Source organism: Nesoenas mayeri (genome assembly GCF_963082525.1).
Source record: "Nesoenas mayeri genome assembly, chromosome: 19".
NCBI lineage: Eukaryota > Metazoa > Chordata > Aves > Columbiformes > Columbidae > Nesoenas > Nesoenas mayeri.
In genome coordinates, this window is record NC_137568.1 from 2,895,356 (window position 1) to 2,919,856 (window position 24,501).

Here is a 24,501-nt window from a genome sequence, read left to right on the forward strand (position 1 = left end):
TGGGGAAGGCAGAGAAGGTGAAGGGAGTCTGGGCCAGAGGGGAGAGTGAAGAAGGGCTGGAGGAGGAGGAGGAGCGGGGCTCTGCCGTGGGCCCCGCGGAGAAGGGAGGCGAGGCAGGGTGCAGGGGCCACGGGCTGCGAGGCGTGGGAGGGGTGGGTGAGGTGGGGAAGGGATGGCAGCCGGAGACGGGAAAGGAGGGACATTGAGGCAGAAGGAGGAGGAGCAAGCTGCCTGCTGGAGGGCAGGCGGCGGGGCCGGAGGAGGAGCAGCCGGCACCGTGGGCGGAGGAAGGGCTGCGGGAGGAGCGGAGGGAGGGCCGGGACCCGCGAGGCCGGGTTTGACAGCGGGGAGGGAGGCAGGGGAGCTGCCGGCGTGGGGAGGGGGATGGCGGCGGCCGTGGCCCGCGGAGGGGCGGCGGGATCGGCGGCGTGAGGGACAGACCGGCCCTGCCCTGGCAGCCCCGCCGAGCCGGACCGCACCATGGGCAGCGCCGACTCGAAGCTCAACTTCAGGAAGGCGGTGATCCAGCTCACCACCAAGACCCAGGTGAGGGCCGCCATGTCGGGCGGTGGGTGAGGTGCGGGGGGGCGCCATGTCGGGCGCCGCCCGCCCTGAGGCGCGGCCTCCCCCGGCCCTGAGGTTGCCGGGGATGCTCGGAGGTTGCCGGGGAGGGCTGACAGGTCCTTCTCCCTCCCCGAGACACCCCCGGTGCTGAGGGAAGGGGGCGGCTGGGCTCGGGGTGCCGCTGACAGCTCGGCCGGGGGCTCTGGCTCCGCTCCAGGCTCCCGCGGTGCGGCCCTGCCCTGAGGCGGGGGAGCCGGAGGGGGATGCGATCCCGTCTGCCGTGTCGCTGGTCTCCGCGGCCTGACGCGTTCCGGAGGGGAAGGCGGCGGGGCCGAGCGCAGCCTCGGGGCTCCGGCCGGGTCCCGGGCAGTTCCCGGTCTGTGTCACGGCCTTGGCGTTCGCTGCCTCTGCCATCCTGAGCTTCGCTAGACAGCGTTGCCAGACAGAGCTGTTGCTGCCTTAAGGGATGTCCACAGCTCCTTGCGTGTTCAGCTGCGGGTTTACATCACCACGAGGTTTGGCAATGCCCCCTTTTCTGTATATATACATATATATTCAGCCTGCTTTATTTCTGCGGGCTGAAGAGAAGGAGTGAAGTGTATAGGGAGGGTGGTTGCTGGAGGTCTGACAGATGTTGCTCATGTCCTGGGAGCTGGTTTAGTTCTTGTCTTAAATTGGGAGCCCGTCAGGAAATTAGGAGACTGCCCTTCTGTCTGAGGAGCAGAGGGATTTTGCTCTATCGAGAAATTGCGTCTTGGGTTCTTCTGAGCTACGAGGCAGAACTGCTGTTCTGAGCCGCCTTCAGTGGTGAGGTAATAACAGCTGCTGAGAAAACCTGGGGGTGATGGCAGAAAGATACTTAATGGTGGGGAATGTATTCAGGAGAAAAGGGCATGGATGCAAAGGGCTAAAAACTAATGAGAGAAAAATCTGTGAAAACTCAAGAGGTGAAGATGAGCAGTGGGAAATGAATCATAGAAAGTAAGGCTGAAAGAGCGTTTGAGAAATCCTGTTTATGCTTTCAGTATCAGTTCTATCTGCATTATTCAGGAATGGCCTTTGTGGAACATCCACACCTGGAGGTTTTTAAAAGCATGTTCACAACATCCCTGGGCAGAACCAGAAGTGGATGAATTAGTGTTTTGAAGGGATTCTTCTAAAGTCTCTTCTGGATGCCAAATAGTTTAGAGCATCTTCACGTTTGGACAGTTCTTCCTCTACTGGGAAGCGTGCTTATAAAGCGAGATTGGGGGAAAAATAAAATTAAGCCAAGTTTCTCAGTGCCTTTGTTAGCTATAGGGATCTCCTCAGTCTGCTGTTCACAAAGAAAATCCTGTATGAGGCAATACTTCGTATCCCCAGCCAAGAAGAGAGCGCTCCCCTCCCCTGGTTTATTGACGTGTGCAGTGAAAGAAGGTTCACCGGGGCCCTGAATAAACGAAAAAGCTTCATTCTTGGCTGGATTCATCTCACATCTACGTGGTGTAGGTGAGACTAACTGCCATGTGGAAAAAGGGCGGGGTATTGGCGCTCCCATATTTACATACCGCAGAAGGGCACCGGTGTTTGCTTGTGCGCGGCGCGTGACTGGGATCTCCTGGCACCTCGGACCAGCAGCGACGTCCCTGCAGCCTCCTGCTTCGTGAGACCCTGCGTTCAAAACCCACCTGCAATAATGGAGTCAAATCCCCACTTTAAAGCTCAAAATATGCTTCGCTTTCTCAGCACCGTGTCGCCTTTTCTACAGGCATCTTCTTTGACGTTAGGTAGCTGGACAAATAGATTTTTCGTCAAATCACTGGTAACATGAAACCATGAGGTTAATAATGCACCATGTGGTGTTTCCCAAGGCTCTGATGGAAGGAAGTGGTTGAGCAGAAAGCGCTGTTCGCTCACTGCTGAAGGCTCAGAGTTGGCACTGAAGTTAGATTTTTCTTAAAAATTAGTCCTTATAATCTCCAGGCTTTCATTAATTGAAAAATGAGTGTGAATATTGAAAAAAAAATAGTAAGGAACTTAACACTCAAATGCTTGTGCATTTGTGCACACATGAAACCCAGAACTTGAAAGTCAAACCAAGACTTGGACACAAATTAAATTGATTTAATTGATTTTTGAATTGCCAAAGAGAAACTCTGAAGATATAAGAGCATTAAAAAAGAAAAATTGCTTCTGAGTGATTCAAAAAGGGCATGTACCAGAAAGAAAGAATTAGCTTATGCTACAGGTGTATATTTTTAAGCACACATGGAGAAATGGGCTTTAGGATTTTTATATGGTACATGTGTATTACATTACACTGCATGCCTCTAAATTGATAAGGCCAACCGTTTATAATAAATAATAAATTAATAATAAACCAGGTGTGCTTTATCATAGAAAACGTGTGAGCCCTCCCAAATTGCCCATAAAAATACTGCCTACTGAACAGGTGAAGGGAAACATAGATTGTGAGTGTGACAACTGGTCCGTGGCAGAACAGGGAACTGAAGCTGGGAGTCGGCATTGCTGGAGAAACACGTGTTCCTTTCTCAGCCAGGTGGTGGTTAAATGGCTCCTGCAAGCAAGCGACTGGAAGATAAGAAATTTTGATCTTGTGAACCAGCTTGTTAGATTTTGGTGCCAGCTACGCCTCTGCTTTTAAAGGGATGGGGAGGATCGAACACTAGAGACAAACTCCAGTCCTTTCTCTATCCCTAATGTGGAAATGCAGTAGCACAACAGGCTGTTAATTCGAGGCTCTTAAAAGTGCATCTTGTGGTTTCTGGTAGCTTGTTTGTGATGGTATCCAAGTATTGAGCTCTTTTAGGTTGATCAAAAGCAAAGTTGTCTTAAAAGTGAAGCTGTAACTAACACTTCACCCAGCTGACTTTTGTCCTAGGCTTTACCTGCCAGACTTACACAAATTCCATTTTCTGGTTTCCTTTGCCGTGGGAGCAGAGAAATAGTGGTAGAGCCTTTCCTTGTTTCTGTGCTGCTGACCACAAAGATCCTGTAGAAAAATTGACTTCTGCTCTGAAATCCATGTGGAGCTACTGTCCAGAGATGAAATCTTGCTAGTTATTAATGTCTTGAAAAATCTGTCTTCGGATTTTCCTTTTGCTCGAGGCCTCACAAACAGGTGGTACAAAGGTGCATGAATTGCCTCCAACTAATCTGCTGGCCCTGCGGGGTTGCCTGGTCTCCTGGAGCTCAATCAAGTGCCGCATGAATGGCTGTATGGTCGTTACACTGCACAGTTTTGCCTCATTTGGGGTGAGAAGGAGCACCCTGCTGTTCCGTGTTACCTGAGCTTGTGTAGCACTGCCTAGAAACCCCGGTGAGGGATGAGGGACCTGCACTGCTGTTGAGTCACAGAAAAAGGAGAGTCCCTGCCCTAAATGCCTCACTGCCTTGGCTGGAGGGATGGATGCTCGTTGGCAAAGAACAAAAGGAGAATGTGACAGGACTAGTGGCTGCTCGCTCCCTTGATTCTGTGTTGTCGGTTTGCAGCAACCTCAGGATTGGTTTAAGGACACTCTCCTGGTAGGGACCTGTTGAAGGAATTGATGGGAATGGGCATGCGATGTGAAAGTGTCGTCAGAATGCTCCTGACTGGGAGGAGGGTGCAAACACTCACCCTGCCCGAGTTTGTGGAGGGTCGTATCCAAAAGAGGAGCAGAGGTGGTTCTGGTGTTAGGCTGAGGACAGTAGCTGCTAGGGGAGGCTGTGCCTTGGGACCTTTTCCTGTTTATAGGACACGGTCACCTCCGCTGTGTGTTCCTGTTTCCTGTGACGTGTCCCATTTGCCTGGGAATTGCCTGGTCAGGGCTGTGATTCTCTGTGCAGTAACTGGCAAGGTGCTTGCAAACCAAGTGTCTTCCTTTCCTGTGTATGGGGTGCTTTAAAGAACCTGAAATCCAACATTTATAACTGCTGGGAAATAAAGACTAGAGGTGTCCAGTACAACTGGTTTTGCCTTTGTGTGACCAGTGTGCAGGTGGGAGGTCTTCACACCTTGCCCAGGTGAACTGAAGGCAAAAAGTCCCTCTCCTTGCCCTCTCTGAGATGTCACATCACCTCATCTCTGCCTGCTGTGTTCTCAGCAACCACTCTGCACTACAGCCATCTCTTCCCTTTGATGTGGAGAGCTTGGTTCAGGCAGCGGCATCTCTCTGTCACTTCAGCAGCCTCTGTGGTGGAGTATGGGGGGGGTTAGGAGCTTCCTTTGCTCTCCAACATGTCTGTGCTGATCTGGAGGATCCGAAGTGGCCCCAGCTCCTGGTGAGTATTGAGCTCCTTGTCAGGATTCAGCTCCTCCTGAGCCCTCCTGGTTAAAGCCCTGTTGAGGCTCGCTGCAATGCTGGGAGATTTGTTACTGCACATTGTGCATTGCCAGCACGTGTAACTAAATTTTGATGTTTCTAAATGAAGAGGTCCATCGCCAGTGAACAAGACTGTTCTAGGTCTCCGTATTTCCCTTCTCTGTGTGTTAGATACAGGCTGCTGGGTGAGTTCAGCATGAGGAGATGGATATTGAGATCCCCAGAGATGCTGCGTGCAGAGTACAATCAGCTTAAAAACATCCAGTAATATTCTATCAAGGAGATGAATATTCTGTGAATCGAGTAGCTTTGTGATGCCAGACTGTTAATTAAAAGAGGGGTTGCTGCGGGGATGTGAGTGACTCGGTGGAGAATCCGTGTCCCAGGGTTGTACATGGGATACCATCTGTTGGATGAGGAGCTGACTGGCTGCAGCTATTAAAAATGAAAAGAAATGCTGTTTTAGCGTAATCTGCTTGCCAAGATGGCAGCCGTGACATTTGTGTGGCTGCAGCATCCAATGTTGCAGCCTGGGTAATCGCTGCTGTGCTTCTTGCCGCCACGTAATTCTAGTCGGAGACCATGTTCTTCAATCTGTCTTGGCTGTTGTGTTACCGTCTATAAAACAGTGGCTGTGTTCCGCCTCTGAGGAGGCCTCAGGCTAGTGGGAGGTGAAGGGATCTGTGTCTGCTGGTGGGAAATGGTTTTCTACTCCTTCTAGATGAGAGTGAAGCCCATTATTTATGCATGATCTCCAATTAGCAGCAATTGCTGCTCCCTGTTGTTGGGGGGAGCGGCTGTGGCAGGCAGCCAGGAGGTATGTGTGGCAATTACACACGCGGCTGTGGTACGTGGTTTGAAAGGGGGTGTAGGAAGTGTGGTATGGTTCATGCATTACATAGATCTGATTTCCAAGTACTTGGCTCTTTTTGAAAAGTGTAATTACAGATCAGATTTGCAAAACAGCTTTGCTTCCATTTAAGCGTTACAAAGAGCCCAGCTCCTTCGCACACTCAAAGCTGAAAGTCAAGCTGTGAGCACTTGGCTGTTCCTATGGATCCCCTCTGATGAGCTGTGGTCTTTGAACCGTTTGGAAAATGTTGCCCTTTCCTTGGAAAGGGGTTTGGTGGGAACTTGCTTTGGTGGCCAGGGGATAAAACGAAGAATCTCCCAGCACTAGAGCAGAGTTTAAGAAGGTGCCTTAACACGTGTGGGTTTTGTTTTTAAAGACTGGAGAGTCACTTGGGCTGATTCATTGCGTGGCTGGAAGGACCAAGACAAACATGAAGCAGCCTCGAGGCACGGGAGCGATAAGGAAGAGAGCCGCAGGGCAGGAACCTGCTGTACCAGTTTGGGGACTCTCACTTTTCCGCCTTTGGGTGGTGGTGACACATCACCTGCCCGCAGACTGTGGCTGTTAGTTCTGGAGATGACAGCAAAGGGGGAAATGCAGCACTTCTTGGTCTCAGACCTGTGAATGAGCTGTTCTCCCCTGGGTCGCATCTTGGCTGCGTTTAGAAATGGCACAGAGCTGGGCAAGTTTCTGCCTCCTACAGCAGAGCTGGGAGTGGGTGGGAGTTTTTAAATTTAAACGCACGTTTATATTTGTAGCCCTTTCCCGTCTGACACAGCAGACGCACCCACGGCGCTGGTTATCGTGGTGAGCGGGAGCTGCTGTTTGCTGTGGAGCCGTTGCAGGCAGCAGATTCCCAGGCTTGTGGAAGCAGGTTTCTCGGACTACAGGTCTGAAATGGATTGCTTTTTTTGGTATATCAGTCTCCTCCTTCCATCTTTCTCTGTGAACTGCACACTTAGTGCTTTTTAAGAACAAAGCCTTGGCAGCGACCAGCTGCACTGAGTCCCGTTCCCTATAAATATTTGATTTAGAAAAATCAATTCTGTTGCATCCGTAAGTGGTTTGAAGTGCCTCTGTCAGTTCTGTGGGTCTGTTTGTGCCCTGATGTGAGATGTCCGTCATTGCTTCCTCGAGACTTTGGTTGCAATAGAAGCAATTCCAGTGCGTTCTCAGGGCATCCTTGGCTTGCTCTGGAGGTGACAGCGTGTGAGAGCAGCCTGGGCCACGTGTGTTGGTGAAGATCTTGTAATACAGACCCTGGGTTGCAGACAAGCAGGAGGCCTCATGTATGTTGTGACTCCATTAAGGACTTGGGGAGTCCCAGCCTGATGCAGTTGGTTACTTAAGTGTCTTGCTGCCCATGATCTTGCTGACATCAAATCGGCCAAAGCCCTAGCGACAAAGAGGAGAAGGAGGTGCAAAACCAATGCCACTATGTTTTGTTGAACCTCTTCTATGTCTGGTCTCCTCCCCAAGCCAGGCATAATCGCTGATGTTCGGACCTCATAGAATGGTGATTCTGCATCTATAACCATTTTTGTCTCTTTGCAGCCTGTGGAGGCAACAGATGATGCTTTTTGGGACCAATTCTGGGCAGACACAGCTACCTCAGTGCAGGATGTCTTTGCCCTTGTACCAGCTGCAGAGATCCGAGCAGTGAGAGAAGAATCGCCTTCAAACTTGGCAACTTTGTGTTATAAGGTAAGGTTGGTGCTGTCCTACTCCTTGGTGCTGTGCTAGTAGGGGGGTATCTCTGGATCAATACCACTGTGGCTCCCAACAGGAGACAGGTACCATGTTATTTCTTTGTACCACATGATGTTCATGCTTGTCCCTGTCTCCTCCTGATGGTAACTCGCAGCCTTTCCTCTCTTGGTTTTAGCATTTGCTCACTTTGGAGCCTTTTTCTTCTTGTCCCCATCAGTCATCTTGGGTCTTACTTGCTGTATAAAGTGCTTCCTGCTTAGGAGACTTTGTACCAACGCTGCATGTTTGTGGCAAGGCTGAAGCATCCAATTCTGTCTGCATCTAATTGCTCCTCACTGTGCATCAGTCTGGCTTCAAGCTCATAGATCCCAGAGAGTTGTGGATTTTGTCACTGTAAAAGTGGTTGGACCAAGCTTAAGAGAGATCTTAAGACTTTTCTTCCTTCTGCTGTGACATCAGGACCTCCCTGATGCTGCTTCTGGTGTTGCCACATATTTGTGTGGAGCACAAGGGGCATTGGCTTGTATTTCCTACCCTGTTTGTCAAATTGTCAAACTGGTGAGCAACAGCCTGAGACTTATTCTGCCTGGGAAAGTGCAGGTGTTAATAATGCTCCTCATTGGAGCCACGCAAAGAGTAGCCTTGAATTTGCAGTATTTGAAACATTTGGAATGGCATTTTTCCCAGTTTTATATGGTTGTTGCCATCCTGTTTTTCTTTCCTGCTCTACAAAACATGAATGAGACCCACTGAATCATACTGAAGGTACCTCTGACTGGGAATTGTGCCTCACACAGATGCCTGTAGTGGATGCTTTAGAAAGAATACAAAAATGAGGAAGAATGGAATGGTTCTTGCCTAGTGCTGTGTCCTGGCTTCTGGCAATCAGCAGTTTGGCAAACCTGTACTGACCATGTAACCTCTCTGTGTCCTTGTTCCCCCTAAACCGAGACTGAAATACGGGCTGTTCTCTTTGCTGGAAACAAGACAGGGAGACCTGGTGACTGCAGGACTGTTTATCCAGAGGCTCTTGGTCTTGGAGTATCAGAGTCAGAGGAGCTTGCAGACTCCTGCAGTGCTTTCCCCAGGCTGATGGCTCTGACCTGGACCAGGTGCCACGTGCCACTGGGCTTAACAATGGTGCGTGTTCGTGGAGAGCACGACAGCATGGCTGGAACGTCATCTGCAGTCATGACTGGAGACTCAGACTCTACAGGGCCATAAATGTGCCTGGAAAAATAGTGAGGCTCAGTCATAGTGTGTGGACAGACTGAGACTACACAAACATCATTTAAATACCCATTAAGGCAATGACGCAGGCTGGCAGAGTCAGTGACCCAGTCTGTTATGAAAATAAGCAGGGACACATGACCTCATGAATTAAAAAGCAGCAAGAGCAAGGTGAATCCTTGGTAAATGTTTTGCCTTTCGTTCCCCCTCTGTTTCCCCTTGGGATCAGGGAGGAAGGGCAAGTGGGTACAGCTGCTGGGGGAAGGAGCTGCCTTTTTCTATCTGCGGGTAAAACCTCCTGCCACTGCCTCCTGGGGCTGTGGTTGCTGCCTGGCAAGACCCACATCCTATTCTGAAAAATCCAGTGTCTGTCTCCATTGGCAGTTTCAGTAGTGATGGGATGGGCTGCAGAGATTCAGCCCAACAGCAGTTTTGCAAGCAGTAGCCCTGTTCACAGGGTGAGTGGGGGAAACCTGGGCTACCACCCTCCTCTGCAGCAGGACCTTGACAGACTCTGTTGGAGGCTGAATCCAGACACTTCATAGTCACAGGCAGCTCAGCTCCCACCTCCTGAGTCAGGAGAGGTCCCTGCTGTAATGGCAACAGCACATACAGACCTGTCAGACTTTGTTTCTGTGCAATCTTCCCCTGCCAGCGCCTCTCACCGTGCAGCACAGTGCTGCTGCCGTGGTTCTGCCTGCATCTCGCGTGCTTGATGCGGCTGATTAATCTGATCCGCTCTTTGCAGCGTGTGGCGTGATGGAGCAGCGCTGGAAGGAGCCTGCTGCTGCTGTGGCTGGCTCTCTCACATGGCATGACATGTGTGCTGCATGGATTAGCCCCTGGCATGCAAGGTCTCTTGCAATGGGACAGTAGAAATCCAAGAAGGTCTGTTTGGGATTGTTAACCCTATTTCTGCAGTGTTTTAAACAGCAACAGCGCAGGTACCATTGACCTCAGAGAAAAGGGGCTCCCAGAGCTGCTTATAACTGTATGTGTGGGTGTCACTGTCAGGACAGAGCTGCCCAACTCTTGCAAATTTGTGTCCAGGCTAACACTACCTGCCTTTGTTTTGTTTCCTTCAGGCTGTGGAGAAGCTGGTGCAGGGAGCGGAGAGCGGCTGCCACACAGAGAAGGAGAGGCAAATCGTCTTGAACTGCTGCCGGCTCCTCACCCGTATCCTGCCTTACATCTTCGAGGACCCGGACTGGAGAGGTTTCTTCTGGTCAACTGTCCCTGGGGCCGGCCGAGGAGGGGTCTGTCTCTTGGCATTTATTCTTCTTTCTAGAAGGTGAAGGGGATGTTAGGAAAGCTGGAGCCACGTCTAATCTAGGGTCAACGGCTTTGCTGTCTGAAGGCTGATTTCTCCCTGGGAACTGAAGGGGAAGGTGATGGTATTCCTGGGCCATTAGTAAATGTCCGAGCGATTATCTTTCACCTGCTTCATGATGCAGTGATGGATGACAGAGCTCATGGACTGTGTGTGCCTTCCTCCCATCAAGGGAGTCCCTGTTGTGTACAGATCTGTTGGTTTGTGTGTCACCTTCTTTGGATGTGGTGGTATCCAAAGCCTGCAGGGACTTCCTCTGGCAGCTGAGGTGATGCTAGCAAAGATCATTCTTGGAAAAGAAATCCCCTTGTACCCTAATGCTCGTCATTTCATCTCTGGCTGTGAGTTCAAGTAAAAGCATCTTTGCTGCGCTTGCCCCATCCATCCTCTCTGGGTCTCTCCTTGCATCCGGGATCTGTTTGATGGTAGCGTTCCTGCTGTCACCGAGGCAGGCATCGGCCACACAGGCCATTATCTCCGTTAGCTGCCTGCTGTGATTGAAGAGCTGTGTGTTGTGCGCAGGCTGACAGAGGCCTGGCTGAGGTAGATAAGCTGCTGCCATTCCTGCTCCCTGCCTTTCTCTCCAGCAGCAGCATGTGGTGGGGCAGGCCTCCCATCCGGGATGCTCCTTGACAGGCGGGATCTGGCGGGGTTTCCCGTGGCAACGGCTGCAGAGGAGTAGCCGTGTGTGATTCGGGTGATTGCTTTGAACGCTGCATAATCCCCTCTGCTGTCATGCTTACTCTGCTGCATGCAGCTGGTTCTGTCACCTCCAGTTCTGGGCAGCTCGTGCAGGACTTTGAGAGGTTTTACTCCTTGTTTCTGCTGGCTGGCTTCTTCCTATTGCACTGTGTGCCATCCAAATTACCCTCCTTCATGACTGTAAACCCTTCATCTCTGTCCATGGTTCCCTTTCCTTTTGTCTTCAGTAGGTCAAACATCTTCATGTGGCAAGGTCCCGTGCTACTCTTCATTTCCCCAACAACTCTAGGCCTTTGTCTGCTCCATTTGGTGTTGTTAAAGAGTTTGTTCCTGTTTAGTCGTCACGTTCCAGCAGGGATTTTCTTTCCTGGCTGAGTCTTATGTGTTTCTCCCTCTTGTTCCTTGGTAACTTCTTACACTCGCCAAGAACACGCAGGGAGGTATCTTCTCCTGCTGTGTTATACTAGTGTTACTGTGTGCTCTTTGCTAACCCTGGGCTGACAATACTCTTTCATGTTTCTTGCTTTTAGGGAGATGAGGATGATGAAAATGCCCGGCCACTGGCCGAGTCGTTGCTCCTGGCGGTCGCTGATCTGCTCTTCTGTCCTGATTTCACTGTGCAGAGCCACCGGAGGAGCACGGTGGTAAGTTGAATCATGAGCTTATCTGCATAGAGGTAGATCAGCTGCATGGTGGGGGGTACCCTGGAAAACCCCAGCAGCTCCCTGCAAACCTGCAGGCAGGGAAATACAGAGTCGCTGAGCTTGAACCCACAGTGATTACTATTGATCGACATTTTGGGTTCACCATGTGGTGTATGTGCCTTCTAAAATAGATGTTTTGAGGCAGCTGGGCGAGTATTGGATGGAGTGGCTGGCACTTAGCCCTGCACTACAGCTCGCCCCTCAGGAAAAGGTGGTTGTGCTGGCAAACATCTGCTCTTCTGTTGTTGCCAGTGGAGCAGAGACCTTTAGCACCTTGTTCTTTCACTGGAAATTTGGTGCAGTCTGGGGCAGGAAGCAGCTGTTTGCCTGATTGCAGGTGCTGTGGTCTGAATGAGTAAATGGCATCTGTTGTGTCTTTCCACCTCCTCTACCTTGTTGGATCATTGCGGCAAAGACAAATGTGTTCTGATCCTTATGGTGACTGTCTTTACTTCAGTGGAGTTCCCTGAAGCAGGGATCTCCTTACCAGGTGTGCTAAGGACAGATTCTGGTGCATCTCCCTCCCTCTTTCATTCTCTCACCCCACCAATGACTCTGTTGTGTTTCTTGCAGGTCCAGTCTATAAACAAAATTGGGCAGCCTTCCTTTTTGGTATAGCTATGAAGTAACTTAAAAATGAACATGCTAAACCACTGTGTATTTGATAGCTGCAAAATTCCCTGATAAATCCAAGTACTGAAGTGCTTGCTTGGAGTTTCTGGGTAGTAGAAACAGGGTTAAAATCTGTCACTTGGGGATGGAGGGGTGAGGATGGGTCAGAGTCATGTGTGTATGTGCCAAGAGTAAGTGGCAGTGTGGCTGAAAGAGATGGACTTGTGCTGTCACTTGAGGTGGATTGCACAAATCCAAATGACAACATTTTTTTTCCTGGGAGAGCCCCTCTGACCTGTGTTTTGTCCCTTGGCAGCAGCCAGCCTGGCTTTCCAGGGCTCTGGACAAGTTGAATTAGATAATGGGATCATGGATGCTTTATGTTCCTTGCTGTTAGGTGCCTGTCTGCAGCCTCTGCAGTCTTTGCCCAGCTGTCTTCCCTCTCTGGATCTGCTCTGATTGCAGGTTAAGAGCAGAGACGGATGCAACCACTTCATGCTCATGGCAGAAAAACACATGGCCATAGAGATGCAGGTGATGGTGGATAAGTTGCTGAAGCAGAATTAAGAGAAAGAGTAAGGGAGGGAATGGGCAAAGGATTCCCATGAGTGAGCCATAGTCCTTTGCTGTTTGCCCTCCTGTTGAAGTCAGCCCTGAAATTATGGCTAGAAATTGGGAATCCTTCTGTCAGGCACAGTGCCTGCATATCTGTGTTTTGTCACTTACTTGCAAATGCTGAGCTCTTTGAAGACATCAGCCCCTGCTTTTTTAGGCCTGGGCAACTGCTGTAATGATGTCTGGTAACATGCCGTCTCCTCCTCACATTCCTGTTTAGTCATATGCAGTAGGATCAGTTTTGCGGATGTAATTGCATTTCTTCCCATGAAGTCTGTGCCTGACAGGAGATGTTCAAGCTTTGGTTGTGGAGGGAGGTCTTGGGCACTCCAGTTCTCAGCAAGAGTTGTTCTGAGCAGCTTGGTGAGAAACCTGACAGCAGGCGAGCTCTGGCCTATCTGTAGGAAGTGAGTAGCAAGGCGGCAGAAGCCCATACTGTGGAGGAAGCTGCAGTTGCTTCTGTGTCAGCAGGAGCTGCTGCCAACGTGCTGGTTTTGTGGGAGTCATGGTTGGGGTGGTAAGTGCATCTGGGTTGCCCTCAAGCCCTGCTGTCCTGAGATCAGTGGCTTTGTGGGAGGGAGGTTATGCAAGGGGAATGCAGAGCAATTAGAAACAGTCCTCTGATCTGCTTTCCTCAAATGCAGAGAGGGAAAGCAAGCATGTGGTAGAATTCACTTAATTCAACTGCAGAAAAGAGACAGCCTAAGCGTGTCAAGTGCACTTGATGCAAACGTATTCATCTGGGCCCTTGCTCCTGGTCATTAATTTTTTTGCTGTTGCTGAAGAGGGTGGCTGAATTGCCTTGGATACCAACTAGTGCTGTCAAGTCTTGCCTTTGCCCTCTGTGGTCCAACCTCATTATTTCTCTCCACAGGACACAGCAGAAGATATCCACTCCATCGACAGCTGTGAGTACATCTGGGAGGCAGGAGTGGGCTTTGCTCACTCTCCACAGCCAAACTACATCCATGACTTGAATAGGTAAGAGGCTCTGCAAAGGCAAAATGGAAAGAAACTGGCTTCGGGAGACGGGGATTTGGAGGAGATGGGATCTCTTTGCCTCCTTGGGTATCTGTAATTCCCAAGGGGCTTTCTGTCTGCTCCTTTCTGAGCCAACAGGACTAGTGACATAGAAAAAACAGCTGGCCCCTTGAATAGCTTTTTGTAGTATGATATGGGAGTCAGAGTGCCTGTAACAGGAACTGGCAAAACATTACTGCTTTGAAAGTGCCACAGAGCTCTGTACTGTATTTATTTCTCATAAGGCAGCAATTCTGCTGAGTTTTGTGACAGCAGAATTGTTTATAAAATGAAATGGGCTTAGCTCTCTGTGGGGAGGACTTCTAGATGGGACTGAGCCTTTCTTATGTGGTGTTGTGGTAAGTGATTGTGCTTCCTCTGCTCCTGAGTAGCTCCAGGCCTTGGCTTCTTTTCTTCTTTCAGGACAGAGCTGCTTAAGCTGCTGCTGACCTGTTTCTCTGAGGCCATGTATCTGCCTCCCTCTTCGGACAGCAGCAATGCCAACCCCTGGGTGCAGTTCTTCTGCTCTACAGAGAACAGGTGAGGGTGAAGGATGGGGTGCCATGGGGAGAAACACCTTCAGATCTCTTCCATGGAGTGGGTTGGTAAGGGGCAATCACAGGACTTCATACCTCCAACATCTAGGGGCTGTTGTCCTTTTTCTTTGTCCTTGTCTTACTTACGCCCTATTAGCACCTCTGCTTAGTGAGAATTGTTCCTCAGCAGGTAAAGGAGGGACTGAGTGCGGTGCTCCCTGGAGTTTGATACGGGACTGATCCCTGTCCTGTGGGAAATGGCAAATCCTGTTCCCCCGTGGGGATGGTGATGTGGTGCTGCAGTGGGCAGTTTGTGGTGGCAGGTGAATGCTGCCCTCTAGTGACATTGTCCCCTCTGGGACCTGCAGCCCTCTAGTGACATTGTCTCCTCTGGGTCTTGCAGCTCCCTAGGTGATAGTTGCTCACCTGGGGGAGCACAGTCCGGGCTGAAGGGAGGTGGTTGTGTCTTTTCAGACTCTAGAGAGCTTTGAGGTTTCATCCTTTTTTGTCATTACTGCACAGGATTCCTCTTGGAGGCCACGTGGCTTTTGTCACCTCCCCTTCCCTCTCAGCTGTAGTCCAGGAGACCAGCTGGGAGCTGGAGCGTCAGCTCTTGTCCCTGAGTTGCTCAGCCATGGGCCACTGTCATAGCTTAGAGGAGATGACTGTTTTGTCATCAGCACAGACTCCTGGGGAGCGAGATGCCTGTCCCTCCCCAAAGCAGCACTTTTTGCTTCCTGCTTCTGTGCTCTAAGAATGCTTTTTCCCCCCCAGACATGCGCTCCCACTCTTCACCTCACTCCTGAACGTCGTCTGTGCCTACGACCCGGTGGGTTATGGAATTCCTTACAACCACCTGCTTTTCTCCGATTACCGTGAGCCCTTGGTGGAGGAGGCCGCCCAGGTGCTGATTGTCACTTTGGACTATGACAGCTCCACCAGTTCCAGTCCCACTGTGGATGGCACAACCACTGGCACAGCCATGGATGATGTGGATGTGAGTGGCCCTGGGATCTCTGTTTGCTGCTCTCCTGAGCTCTCCTTTCCTCTTACACCAGCTTGCATTGGATGTTGACCTGTAGGGCCCAGCACGACCCCTCTCCTTGCGGTCTGGGGTCTCTGGCCCAGTTCTGCTTCTCTCCTGTAGGTCCCTAAACAGCTGTAGGTGACCGAACCACCAGGTTTTGATCACTGACTTGAATCAGCAGCATATAACTGAAAAGCCCTGACTTTACTGTTCCCTGAGGTGCCTTGTCTCCTAGAATTTAGAGCTGTGTCATTCAGGGAGGAAACCTGAAGTGAGAGACATTAGTCCCTAGAGCCAGTGGTTACACTTTGACTTCCTGAGTAAACCTTGCTGCCAGTAAACATTTCATTCCTTGTCTTTGATGCAGCCTCCTGGACCAGACAATCTGTTTGTGAATTACCTGTCAAGAATACACCGAGAGGAGGTAACGTGCTCCTATCCTGAGTTATTTCCTGTCTGATTTCATGCTGATTGCATTATCCCTGGGCCCACCACAGTCTCTTTCCTGGTCTGTTGGCAGGATTTCCAGTTCATCCTGAAAGGAGTGGCCCACTTATTATCCAACCCGCTGGTCCAGACCTACCTGCCAAACTCTGCCAAGAAGATCCAATTCCATCAGGAACTCCTCGTCCTCTTCTGGAAACTCTGTGACTTCAACAAGGTGTGGATCTACTTCCCATTGAGCTTTGCCACACGTTGCCTGTTGCCCAGAGCCTGGTGTGGCTCTGGCTGGAGCGAGCCCCGGTGAAGAACTGTGGATGGGTGGTTGGCAGTGACCCTGCAGTGCTCTGGTTACCAGCACTACTCCCTGCTGGGTGGGTTTGGGGGCATCTGGCTCCAGAGAGAGCTTATGAGAAAGGCTGCAGCTCCTGAAGGTCAACACATGAGGTAAATGCAGGAGCATATCTACAAATATCACTGGAGTTGAAGAACTAGTGCATATACCAGCCTTTCTAATGTTCTTGAGAGACTGGTTAGTTTGAGGCTACCTGGCTTGAGGCCTGTGGATGATGCAGAAAACCAAACATGCTTTTGATTGTCTGAAATCCTCCCCTTTCTTCCAGAAATTCCTCTTTTTTGTACTGAAGAGCAGCGATGTTCTGGACATCCTTGTCCCGATCTTGTATTTTCTCAATGATGCCAGAGCAGACCAGTGTAAGTCAGTTATTTCCAATATTTGGGATCATCTCTGCTTGACAGTTGAGCTAGAATGTTTTTAGGTGCTTCGTTCCTACCACTGATATGATTTAGCATCTCAAGTGCTTGTTCCTGATCTTCTGCTGGGGTGGAGTAGAGTGGTTCAACTGGCTGGGTGTTCATGGTAGTAACAGACTAGAAGCAGAACACGGTCTATACCACAACATAGAAAAGGGAAATCCTTACCATGTGTTGACTTGTTTTGAGTCCTTTTGTCAAAAACTATGTCCCTGGTCCTATGAAGAAGGAGAAATGAGCAATCTGCTCTTGCTTTGGGTGTAAATCAGGCATAAGTCCATCACTGGGTAGCAGAAAGAGGAAATCAGACCTTTCCTAATATGATGATGGGTTTCCATCAAGAACATAATGAAGAAAATAATGATCTGTCCAAGACTTAATGTTGTACTGGCCTCACAGATGGGCTTGGGAAGGACGGTGGTACTGGTAACGGAGGGAGCTCTGTGTGGGATGTCCCTTATCGGGGTAATCTGCTCTGGACAGTTTTTCTTTCAGCCCCACAGTGTTTTTCCTCTCTCCTCATTGCCCTTCTCTATTCAGGAGTCCACTGGCCTGACTGTGATGTGGGGTTTTTTTTGGTTTGTTGGTGTGTTGTTTTTTTTCTGCAGCACGAGTGGGCTTGATGCACATTGGGGTCTTTATCCTCCTGCTTCTCAGTGGGGAGCGTAACTTTGGGGTTCGACTGAACAAGCCGTATTCTGTACGAGTGCCTATGGACATCCCTGTGTTCACAGGGACACATGCAGATCTGCTCATCATAGTGAGTACAGCTCCAGCAGTTCTTTTCTGTCCTTCCTGACACAAATAACTGCCCTTCCTCTTTCAATGTATTCATCCTTTCTAGATTGCCAGCCCTGAACTGTTTGTGCAGCAGTTGCATCTTTCCATGTCTGAGGGTATAGTTAAGAAAAGTAGGACGAACAGCTGAGTTAGAAGTTTGCACTAAAAATCAAATACGAAATGATTAGTTCTGTGGCATTTTAAGCAGCTCTCGTTAGGGTTCAGAATCAAAATCCACTGGATGTGAAGATATTTCTTACTTCCTGGTGCTTTATTTTTGTCTCAGGCTGCTGGTGCGTTTTGGAACAGCTGACAGTCAGTTTCTGTTTGCGGTGTTCTAGAGCCCTAATCACGTCCCCAAAGGATTCCTTGTAAATGAAAGCTTGTAGTCCTGGAGCACAAGTCTTCAGCGAGAGCAGCCTTCCACACCTGTGTAATTGTGGAGTGCGCAGGGCCCTGCCTAGGAAGGAATGGTGTCAGAAAGCGATTAGTGTGGGGGTGGTGCTGGTTTTGGTTGAGAAGGTGCTTTCAGTACGGTACTATGTTGCTCAAGAACTCCTTCTCTACCATAGGTCTTTCACAAGATCATAACTAGCGGGCATCAGCGGCTGCAGCCTCTCTTTGACTGCCTGCTCACCATCGTCGTGAATGGTAAGCACTGTCTGGTGTGAAACCACAGCCTGCAGAGGGGACAGCTCTGGCTGCTCTGTCCCCTCTCCCTGTGCCCCTTCACACTGACCAGTGTCACCAACTGCTGCTGGAAACTGGGACCTGTTCTGGTCTGTGCTGGAGGTGGCAGCTGCAGATCAGACCTGCCTGCAGGGTCATTGCCTGGGCTCACTGGGATGGGGCACAGCGTGGGGCAGCAGCCCCTGGAGCCCCTCTGGGGTGGCCGAAGGGCATTTGCCATGAGGTGTGGAGAGCGTGGTGGCAGTGCTGTCCCTCCCCAGCAGGGAGTGCCACCTCCTCACCGTGGCAGTGGCTTCCCTTGGGTTTAGTGAGTGTCCAGGTGGCTCCAGTTGGGTAAGTTTTTCAAGAGGCATGCCAGAGATGGTGTTACTAGTATAAAACTACACCAGACCCTATAGAAGCAGAAAAGCCTACTTTCACTGGGCAATAGCTCTGTTTAGCTTATTTTATGCTTGGAAATGTTCTGTGGAATCCTGTTGGGCTCAGCTATTCCCTGAGGCTTTCCCCAAGTGCAGGGTGGGAGGGTGCTAAGAGCCACATTTTTAACGGTGTATTTATGTGAATAAATACACCTTGGTTCTTTCTCCGTTTTTCATTTTCTTGCCTTCCGCAGTATCTCCATACCTGAAGTCTCTCTCCATGGTGGCTGCTAACAAGTTACTGCATCTCCTGGAGGCTTTTTCCACCACCTGGTTCCTGTTCTCTGCTGTCCAGAACCACCATCTCGTTTTCTTCTTGCTGGAAGTTTTCAACAACATCATTCAGTATCAGTTTGATGGTAAGAGACTGACTGCTGGGTTTGCACTAGTTTAGCGTGACGGAATGTGAGATGGAAGCTCAGAGAAAGTCCAAACAGATGAGAGAATGGGAGAAGTGTAGAAACAAGCTATATGGAGACTGGGCTAAAATTGAGAAGTTGGGTTAGTTGGTAATCAGAGTGGGGTTCTGGCCCAGACAGATTGGGTTAGAGCAAAATGAGATGGCAATTAATTATCAGCATAACCTCAGCATCGGGCAGACCAGAGGATGAGAGAGGAAGAAGGGAGAGTGAGCGTAAGTTGTGAGTGGCTGGATGCTGCTGTGAAACAGCTTGTGTTGCTCAGCAATGTAGGTGAGGGGCTAAAACAACTTCCATCTCCTTAAACATTCAAAAGTGCCTCTCAGTTCTGCTCTGGCAGGTCACTGGAGCTGAAGACCAAGCAGCCCCATCTGAACAAAGTCCTGGCACTTGCCGCCTTTCCAGGAATTGCCTTATGCTTTCCCTCTTAAAAGCACGACAGTCTTTTACCTTAAGGATATAATAGAGCAAGATCCCTTAACCTGCTCAAAAATGTAATGTTTTGCTTTAAAACTGCAAATGACGAGTGGCTGTTCTGCTTCCTGAATGGAAGTCTTGCAAGTGATGGCTGCCAGATCCTAAACCAGCCTTTTGTGGCCGTGATTTGTGTTTTATTTTAGGAGATGGTTTTGTTCTGTTCTCTGCCATCTTGCAGTCAGGAAGAGTTCTGGACTTTTGGCTTGGCTATTTCAGGCCTGTTTCTCCTCAAATGGAATGTCCCTGATCTGTTTTGTGAGCTCTTTTGAAGATGGAGAAATTTTGAATATTGGCTAACAACCTTTTCTTCAAAAATAGGTGTTAATATGTGGTTTAAACTACCCTTTTTCTTCTAAGTTGTTTGAATGTCAGTCTCTAAGCCATTTCTTGTCAGCCTTCCAGCCTAGGAAGGATTTCACTGAATTTTCTTTACTGTTTTGTAATGGATAAGAGGATCTCTAGCTCTGCTCTTTCTTCCTTGTGCCGTTGCCTTTGTGGGCGGAAGGTTGGTTCTTTGAGCTTGCAGGGTCTCCGCAATCACGCTTCATGTAGGCAGTGAACTGGGCTGTATTGACAGAGCTCTTTGAGTCTTACTTCTCTGCTCGTTTCATTGCTGCGATTCGCAGGGAACTCCAATTTGGTCTATGCTGTTATCCGCAAGCGGAATGTGTTCCACCAGCTGGCCAACTTACCCACAGACTCGCAGTCCATCCAGAAGGGTCTGCAGCGCAAGAAGAAAACTCCTGAGCCTATTTCTCGCACCAACTCCCAGGACGGGGTCTCCATGGAAGGGTCACGTCCTGCTGCCCCTGCTGAACCAGGAACGCTGAAGACAAGTTTGGTGGCTACTCCAGGTGAGCGTTAGTTTACCTTTGTAACAGGAGAGAAGTTTGTTTTCTCTGTGAGATACGGTGTGGACTCACCCTTTCACTGGGTGTGGGAAAGATTAAGAGTTTACATCTCTGAATGACTTGCTGCCTTTCAGCCTGAGTTTCACATCAGTTTGCCCAGGCTGATCACAAACAAGTCAAAGTAAACTGCTTTGAGTTTCTTTCCTCTCAGACTTAGTGTCCACGTGGCCTAATCTTGACCTTTTGTCTCAGTTTAACTCTATCAATGTGAAGCTGTGTTCCTCATGCATCAGGGAGCATTTTCCTAGCAACAAACGAACTCCTTTGGGGCAGTGAAATTAAGGTTAAATCTTGCTTCTGCGGAGAGGAGAGCTTTTCAGATGTCAGCAGACTTGTAGGGTGTCTGTGTATGGTAGGACAGAGAAGAACCCCCCACTTTTAAGCGTATTTAATTAACTTATGTTTCTGAGCTTTTTCTCTTTTGAACACAGGCATTGACAAGCTCACGGAGAAGTCACAGGTGTCGGAGGATGGGACCATGCGTTCGCTGGAGCCCGAGTCTTCACAGCCTTCCCCAGAGGGTAACCCCCCCTCAGCTCTGAGTGACGGGGAGCCCTGGAGCAGGGTAAGACCAGACACTGCTGTGTGGGGAAGGTCTAGGTCTTGGTTTGAAATGAACTAAAATTGGAGATTTTAGTTTGCCCTCCGGAAGGCATCATAGTAAAGGCAATATGCGCGCACACTGTGTTGGAAAACACCGTGGTTCAGGAGGACTGTTGCGTCATTTTGGGTGTTTCATGTTTGTGGTAGTGACACAAGAGCTGGAACACCAGAGGAGTGAGCTTTCTCCACCTTGAAAGCCACTGATAGACCAGCAAGTGCGTAATTGCAAAGGGATGTATTCCTGATTCAGAGGCTTTTGACTCAGGTGCTGATGGCTGCTTTTTCCTCTCCTTTCTGGGATGGAGAGCTCTACCAGAACGTTCTGGCCGGCTGGTGTAGTGAACGTGTTCCCGTGAGGGCTTGGCTGAGGTGCTGCCTCCAAAGTGGTGGCTGTTGGTCATGGGGACAAGACAGAGGCTTTGCCATCTGTGAGCCGAGGCTGTGCTGGCCTCCCAGGTCCTGGTGGCAATGTCAGCGTTCTGGCTGTTGCTAGTTGTCTGCATCAAGAGCTATGACAGGCAATCTTCCAGTTTCAGCGGAGCAGTCTTTTAGTGCTCTCTGTTAACTACTCAGTCCATCTCCTTGCCTGTCCAGTGTCAAAAACCTCTAGGCCGTCTTATAGGAGATGTACAGGGTGTTTCACAAAGATGGACCCAATTGCAAAGGAGTAGATTTCAGGATCACAATATGTTACAATTACACAAAAGATCTACGAACGGTTTACCATAAAATGTAAGGAGTTACCTCTCCTTTCAAGTGGTAAGAGTTTCACTGTAGGTGGTTCGCAGTTGCAGAGATGTAGTCGTTTCAAATTGGGTCCCTCTTTTTGAAACACCCTGTATTACGAGGGCTGTCCTGCGTGTCTTCTCCTCCTTCAGCAAGGCCACATTTATACACCAAGTGCTGCCTCTCGCCCTGCCTGAGCGTTCACTGTCCACTGAGCCATTCCACTGCAGTGAGAACGTTGCATCCAGTTGCATAGGGAGGCACGGCTGCCCCGTGGTGAAACACGTAACTTTCCCAGCTTTCCCTCTCTTAGTTTTCTCTGGAATGGCCAAACTGACAGACCAGCTCTCACCAGGTGTGCAGCGAACTGGGCAGGAGGTGTATCATTGGTTGTGGGCTGTGGTGGTGCTACAAGGGTTTTTCAGCCTGTTTTGCTCTCGACATGCTTTCAGCTGAGACAAGGCTGCAGAACTGGGGTCCAGGTGGGGGATGTTTGCAAAAGCATCGCAATCTAGCGGAGCAGGCTGAAGACTCCTATCTTTTACCCTTGTGTCCTGATCCTCTCTGCTTGTCTGTGTGCACATGTGGGCGTTTGGTCTCAGAGGGTTGCCCATTAGCTTTCCTACCTGGCTCCAGCATGTCTGAATGTTTGTGGGGCGGAGGCCAGACAGCAGACGGCAGATGACGGGCAGTAAAGCAGTGGGTGTGGGATACACTACAGGAGGATCCTCACTGCCAGTGCAGTCTGGGGCCCACACTGTCCAGTCTCCAGGGATTGTGGGGTTTCAGACTATCTGAACATTCTTTTTTCTGTGCTCCCACCTGTTTCCAGCCTACTGAGTTAACATAAATCACTAAGAGATACCGGATAGATTTTAGGATACCCACCCTTATGACTGATTTAATTTCCTTCCTTTATCTGTTGTAATGTTTTGCCCTTATCGGTCATAACCATTTCAAAGGTGTCTCATGAAATGTTCAACAGCCTTCGTATTTCGGTGTAATTCCATCTTTCCTCTCCTAAACCTGTCAGCTGGCTGCCAGCATTTGGGTGGCAGCTGTGAGGGGGTGAGGGCTGTGGGAGAGTGCGGAGGAAAGAGGAAGAGGGTGGGGTCATGTGAAGGAGATTGGACGTTTTTATGTTTTTATGAATTTTATTTTTAGAACCTTGATGAAGACACAGCACTGAAGCTGAACAGGCTAAAGAATAAGGTTGTAGCTGCAAACATTGCAAAATAATGTTGTCATTTAGGCTTTGAATAAACTGGAATGAACAGAATTCCCGTATATCCCAGCTCCAGTTTTACCCTTCCTGGCCTTCCTTGGTACCAGATGAAGGCTCATGTTCTGCAAGATGTCTTAAGCACACATTAATGTTGTCATTAAGTGCGATCTTGGCTGAGAACTTGGAGAAGAAAGCTTTTCTTCTTCCAGCAGCCCACGAAACATAATCATGGGTCATTACCTTTCTGTGTCCACCAGCTGGCTTGAGCTGCTCTTCAATGTGATTTTGGTTTTTTTTGTTTTAAAATAATATTTATTTGATAGGAGGCATCACATCCCCGTCGGGATCGAAGGCGTCTCTCTAGTGCATCCTCCAGTGGACAGTGGACTCCAACTCCTGACTGGGTGAGACAATCTGGACAGAGGAGCTAAATAATTAGGAAAAAAGTTATGACAAAAGTGCCACATACACACACACACCACTGCCCCCCTGCCTTCCCATGCCAGCAGAGACTCCCCCAGAGGAGCGTTTCTTCACGGGGAATGTCTTTGAGTTGTGGTCAAAGCTCCAGAAGTTTACTACCGTCTGTGAAATATTTTATTTTACCTATTTTAAACCAGTGTACTGCTAGTTTCACTGAGTGGCTCATAATTCTAGTGCTAATTCCAGGGTTTATTGTATTCCTGTTGTGCAGTCAGTTCATCCACGTCCTTTGTGATTTTTGTAAACCTCATTTGTTGTAGAGATAGTGGACATAACTGCAGAAAAACTACCAATGCAGTGCACTGATTTCCCTGTGGGCTTTCCTCCTTACAGGTGATGTCTTGGAAGTCAAAGCTTCCCCTGCAGACAATCATGCGGCTCTTACAGGTGCTGGTTCCTCAGGTGGAGAAGATCTGCATTGACAAGTAAGTACATTTTTTGAGAGAAAGGGCTGTGCAGTGTGAGGTTGACAGTTTGAGTTTGGAGGGTCTCTAGGTGAAACCTTGTAATGTGTAATTGAAAGCTTCATGGTCTCAGCAGACCAGACATTATTTTGCTTGTTGAGCTTCTTGTTTTGTCTGATCCCTTCTCAACTCTCCTTATCAGTGGAGTGTGTGCTCTTGGTGGCCACAGTTGCCAGCTCTGTATTTGTTTAGACTGATAATTTGTGTTGCAGCAGTTTTGGGGGTGTCTGTGGGACATGCTAAGGGTGTTCCTGATCTGTCTCTTTGCAGGGGTCTCACTGATGAATCGGAGATCCTCAAGTTCTTGCAGCACGGCACACTGGTGGGGCTGCTCCCTGTCCCTCACCCCATCCTCATCCGCAAGTACCAGGCGAACTCGGGCACTGCCATGTGGTTCCGGACCTACATGTGGGGAGTTATTTATTTGAGGTAAACCAGACGGCTGAAGTCTAACTTGGTCTTTTCCAAACTTTTGGGGCACCTGTAGAAAGAATTGCATGTACTTGACCAGCTTTGGATTGTGTCATGTTTACAGGATAGAAAGATGTTGTTGCCTTGGGAGAGACTAGAGTGAGTCAGTTGCTCCAAACTTTGTTGGAGCAGGGGAGGTGAGAAAGTTGTCCTGGGAGTACTGCTTTTTGGGAACTGGCATCAGCAGGGAATGCAAGAGCAAAGTTGAAGGCATTCTGTGCAGTCAGCTCCTGTCACGTGGGCTGTGAGGTTTGGATTCCACATAGCTGGCCACAGAGTTAAGTGGCTTTTGTCTTTCAGGAATGTGGATCCCCCGATCTGGTATGACACAGACGTGAAGCTGTTTGAAATTCAACGGGTCTAAGAGAGCACTTGCCTCTACTATGAGAAATACACTGGATCCAAGGACTG

The 24,501-nt window shown here is 49.4% G+C and overlaps 1 protein-coding gene across 1 annotated transcript; it reads left to right on the plus strand.

The window, feature by feature from the left end:
- Positions 1-411: 411 nt before the first annotated feature.
- On the plus strand, positions 412-24,454 carry HID1 (HID1 domain containing; the record flags this gene model as incomplete). The annotated part of the gene is made up of 19 exons (XM_080356456.1): positions 412-546; positions 7,276-7,425; positions 9,747-9,917; positions 11,224-11,337; positions 13,499-13,605; positions 14,068-14,184; positions 14,955-15,177; positions 15,575-15,631; positions 15,728-15,868; positions 16,272-16,362; positions 17,031-17,182; positions 17,775-17,853; positions 18,506-18,670; positions 19,834-20,061; positions 20,550-20,683; positions 22,996-23,076; positions 23,489-23,580; positions 23,890-24,048; positions 24,391-24,454. The coding sequence occupies exons 1-19, from the start codon at positions 481-483 to the stop codon at positions 24,452-24,454; spliced, it is 2,391 nt and encodes a 796-aa protein (XP_080212582.1). The 5' UTR covers positions 412-480.
- Between the last annotated feature and the right edge of the window lie 47 nt (positions 24,455-24,501).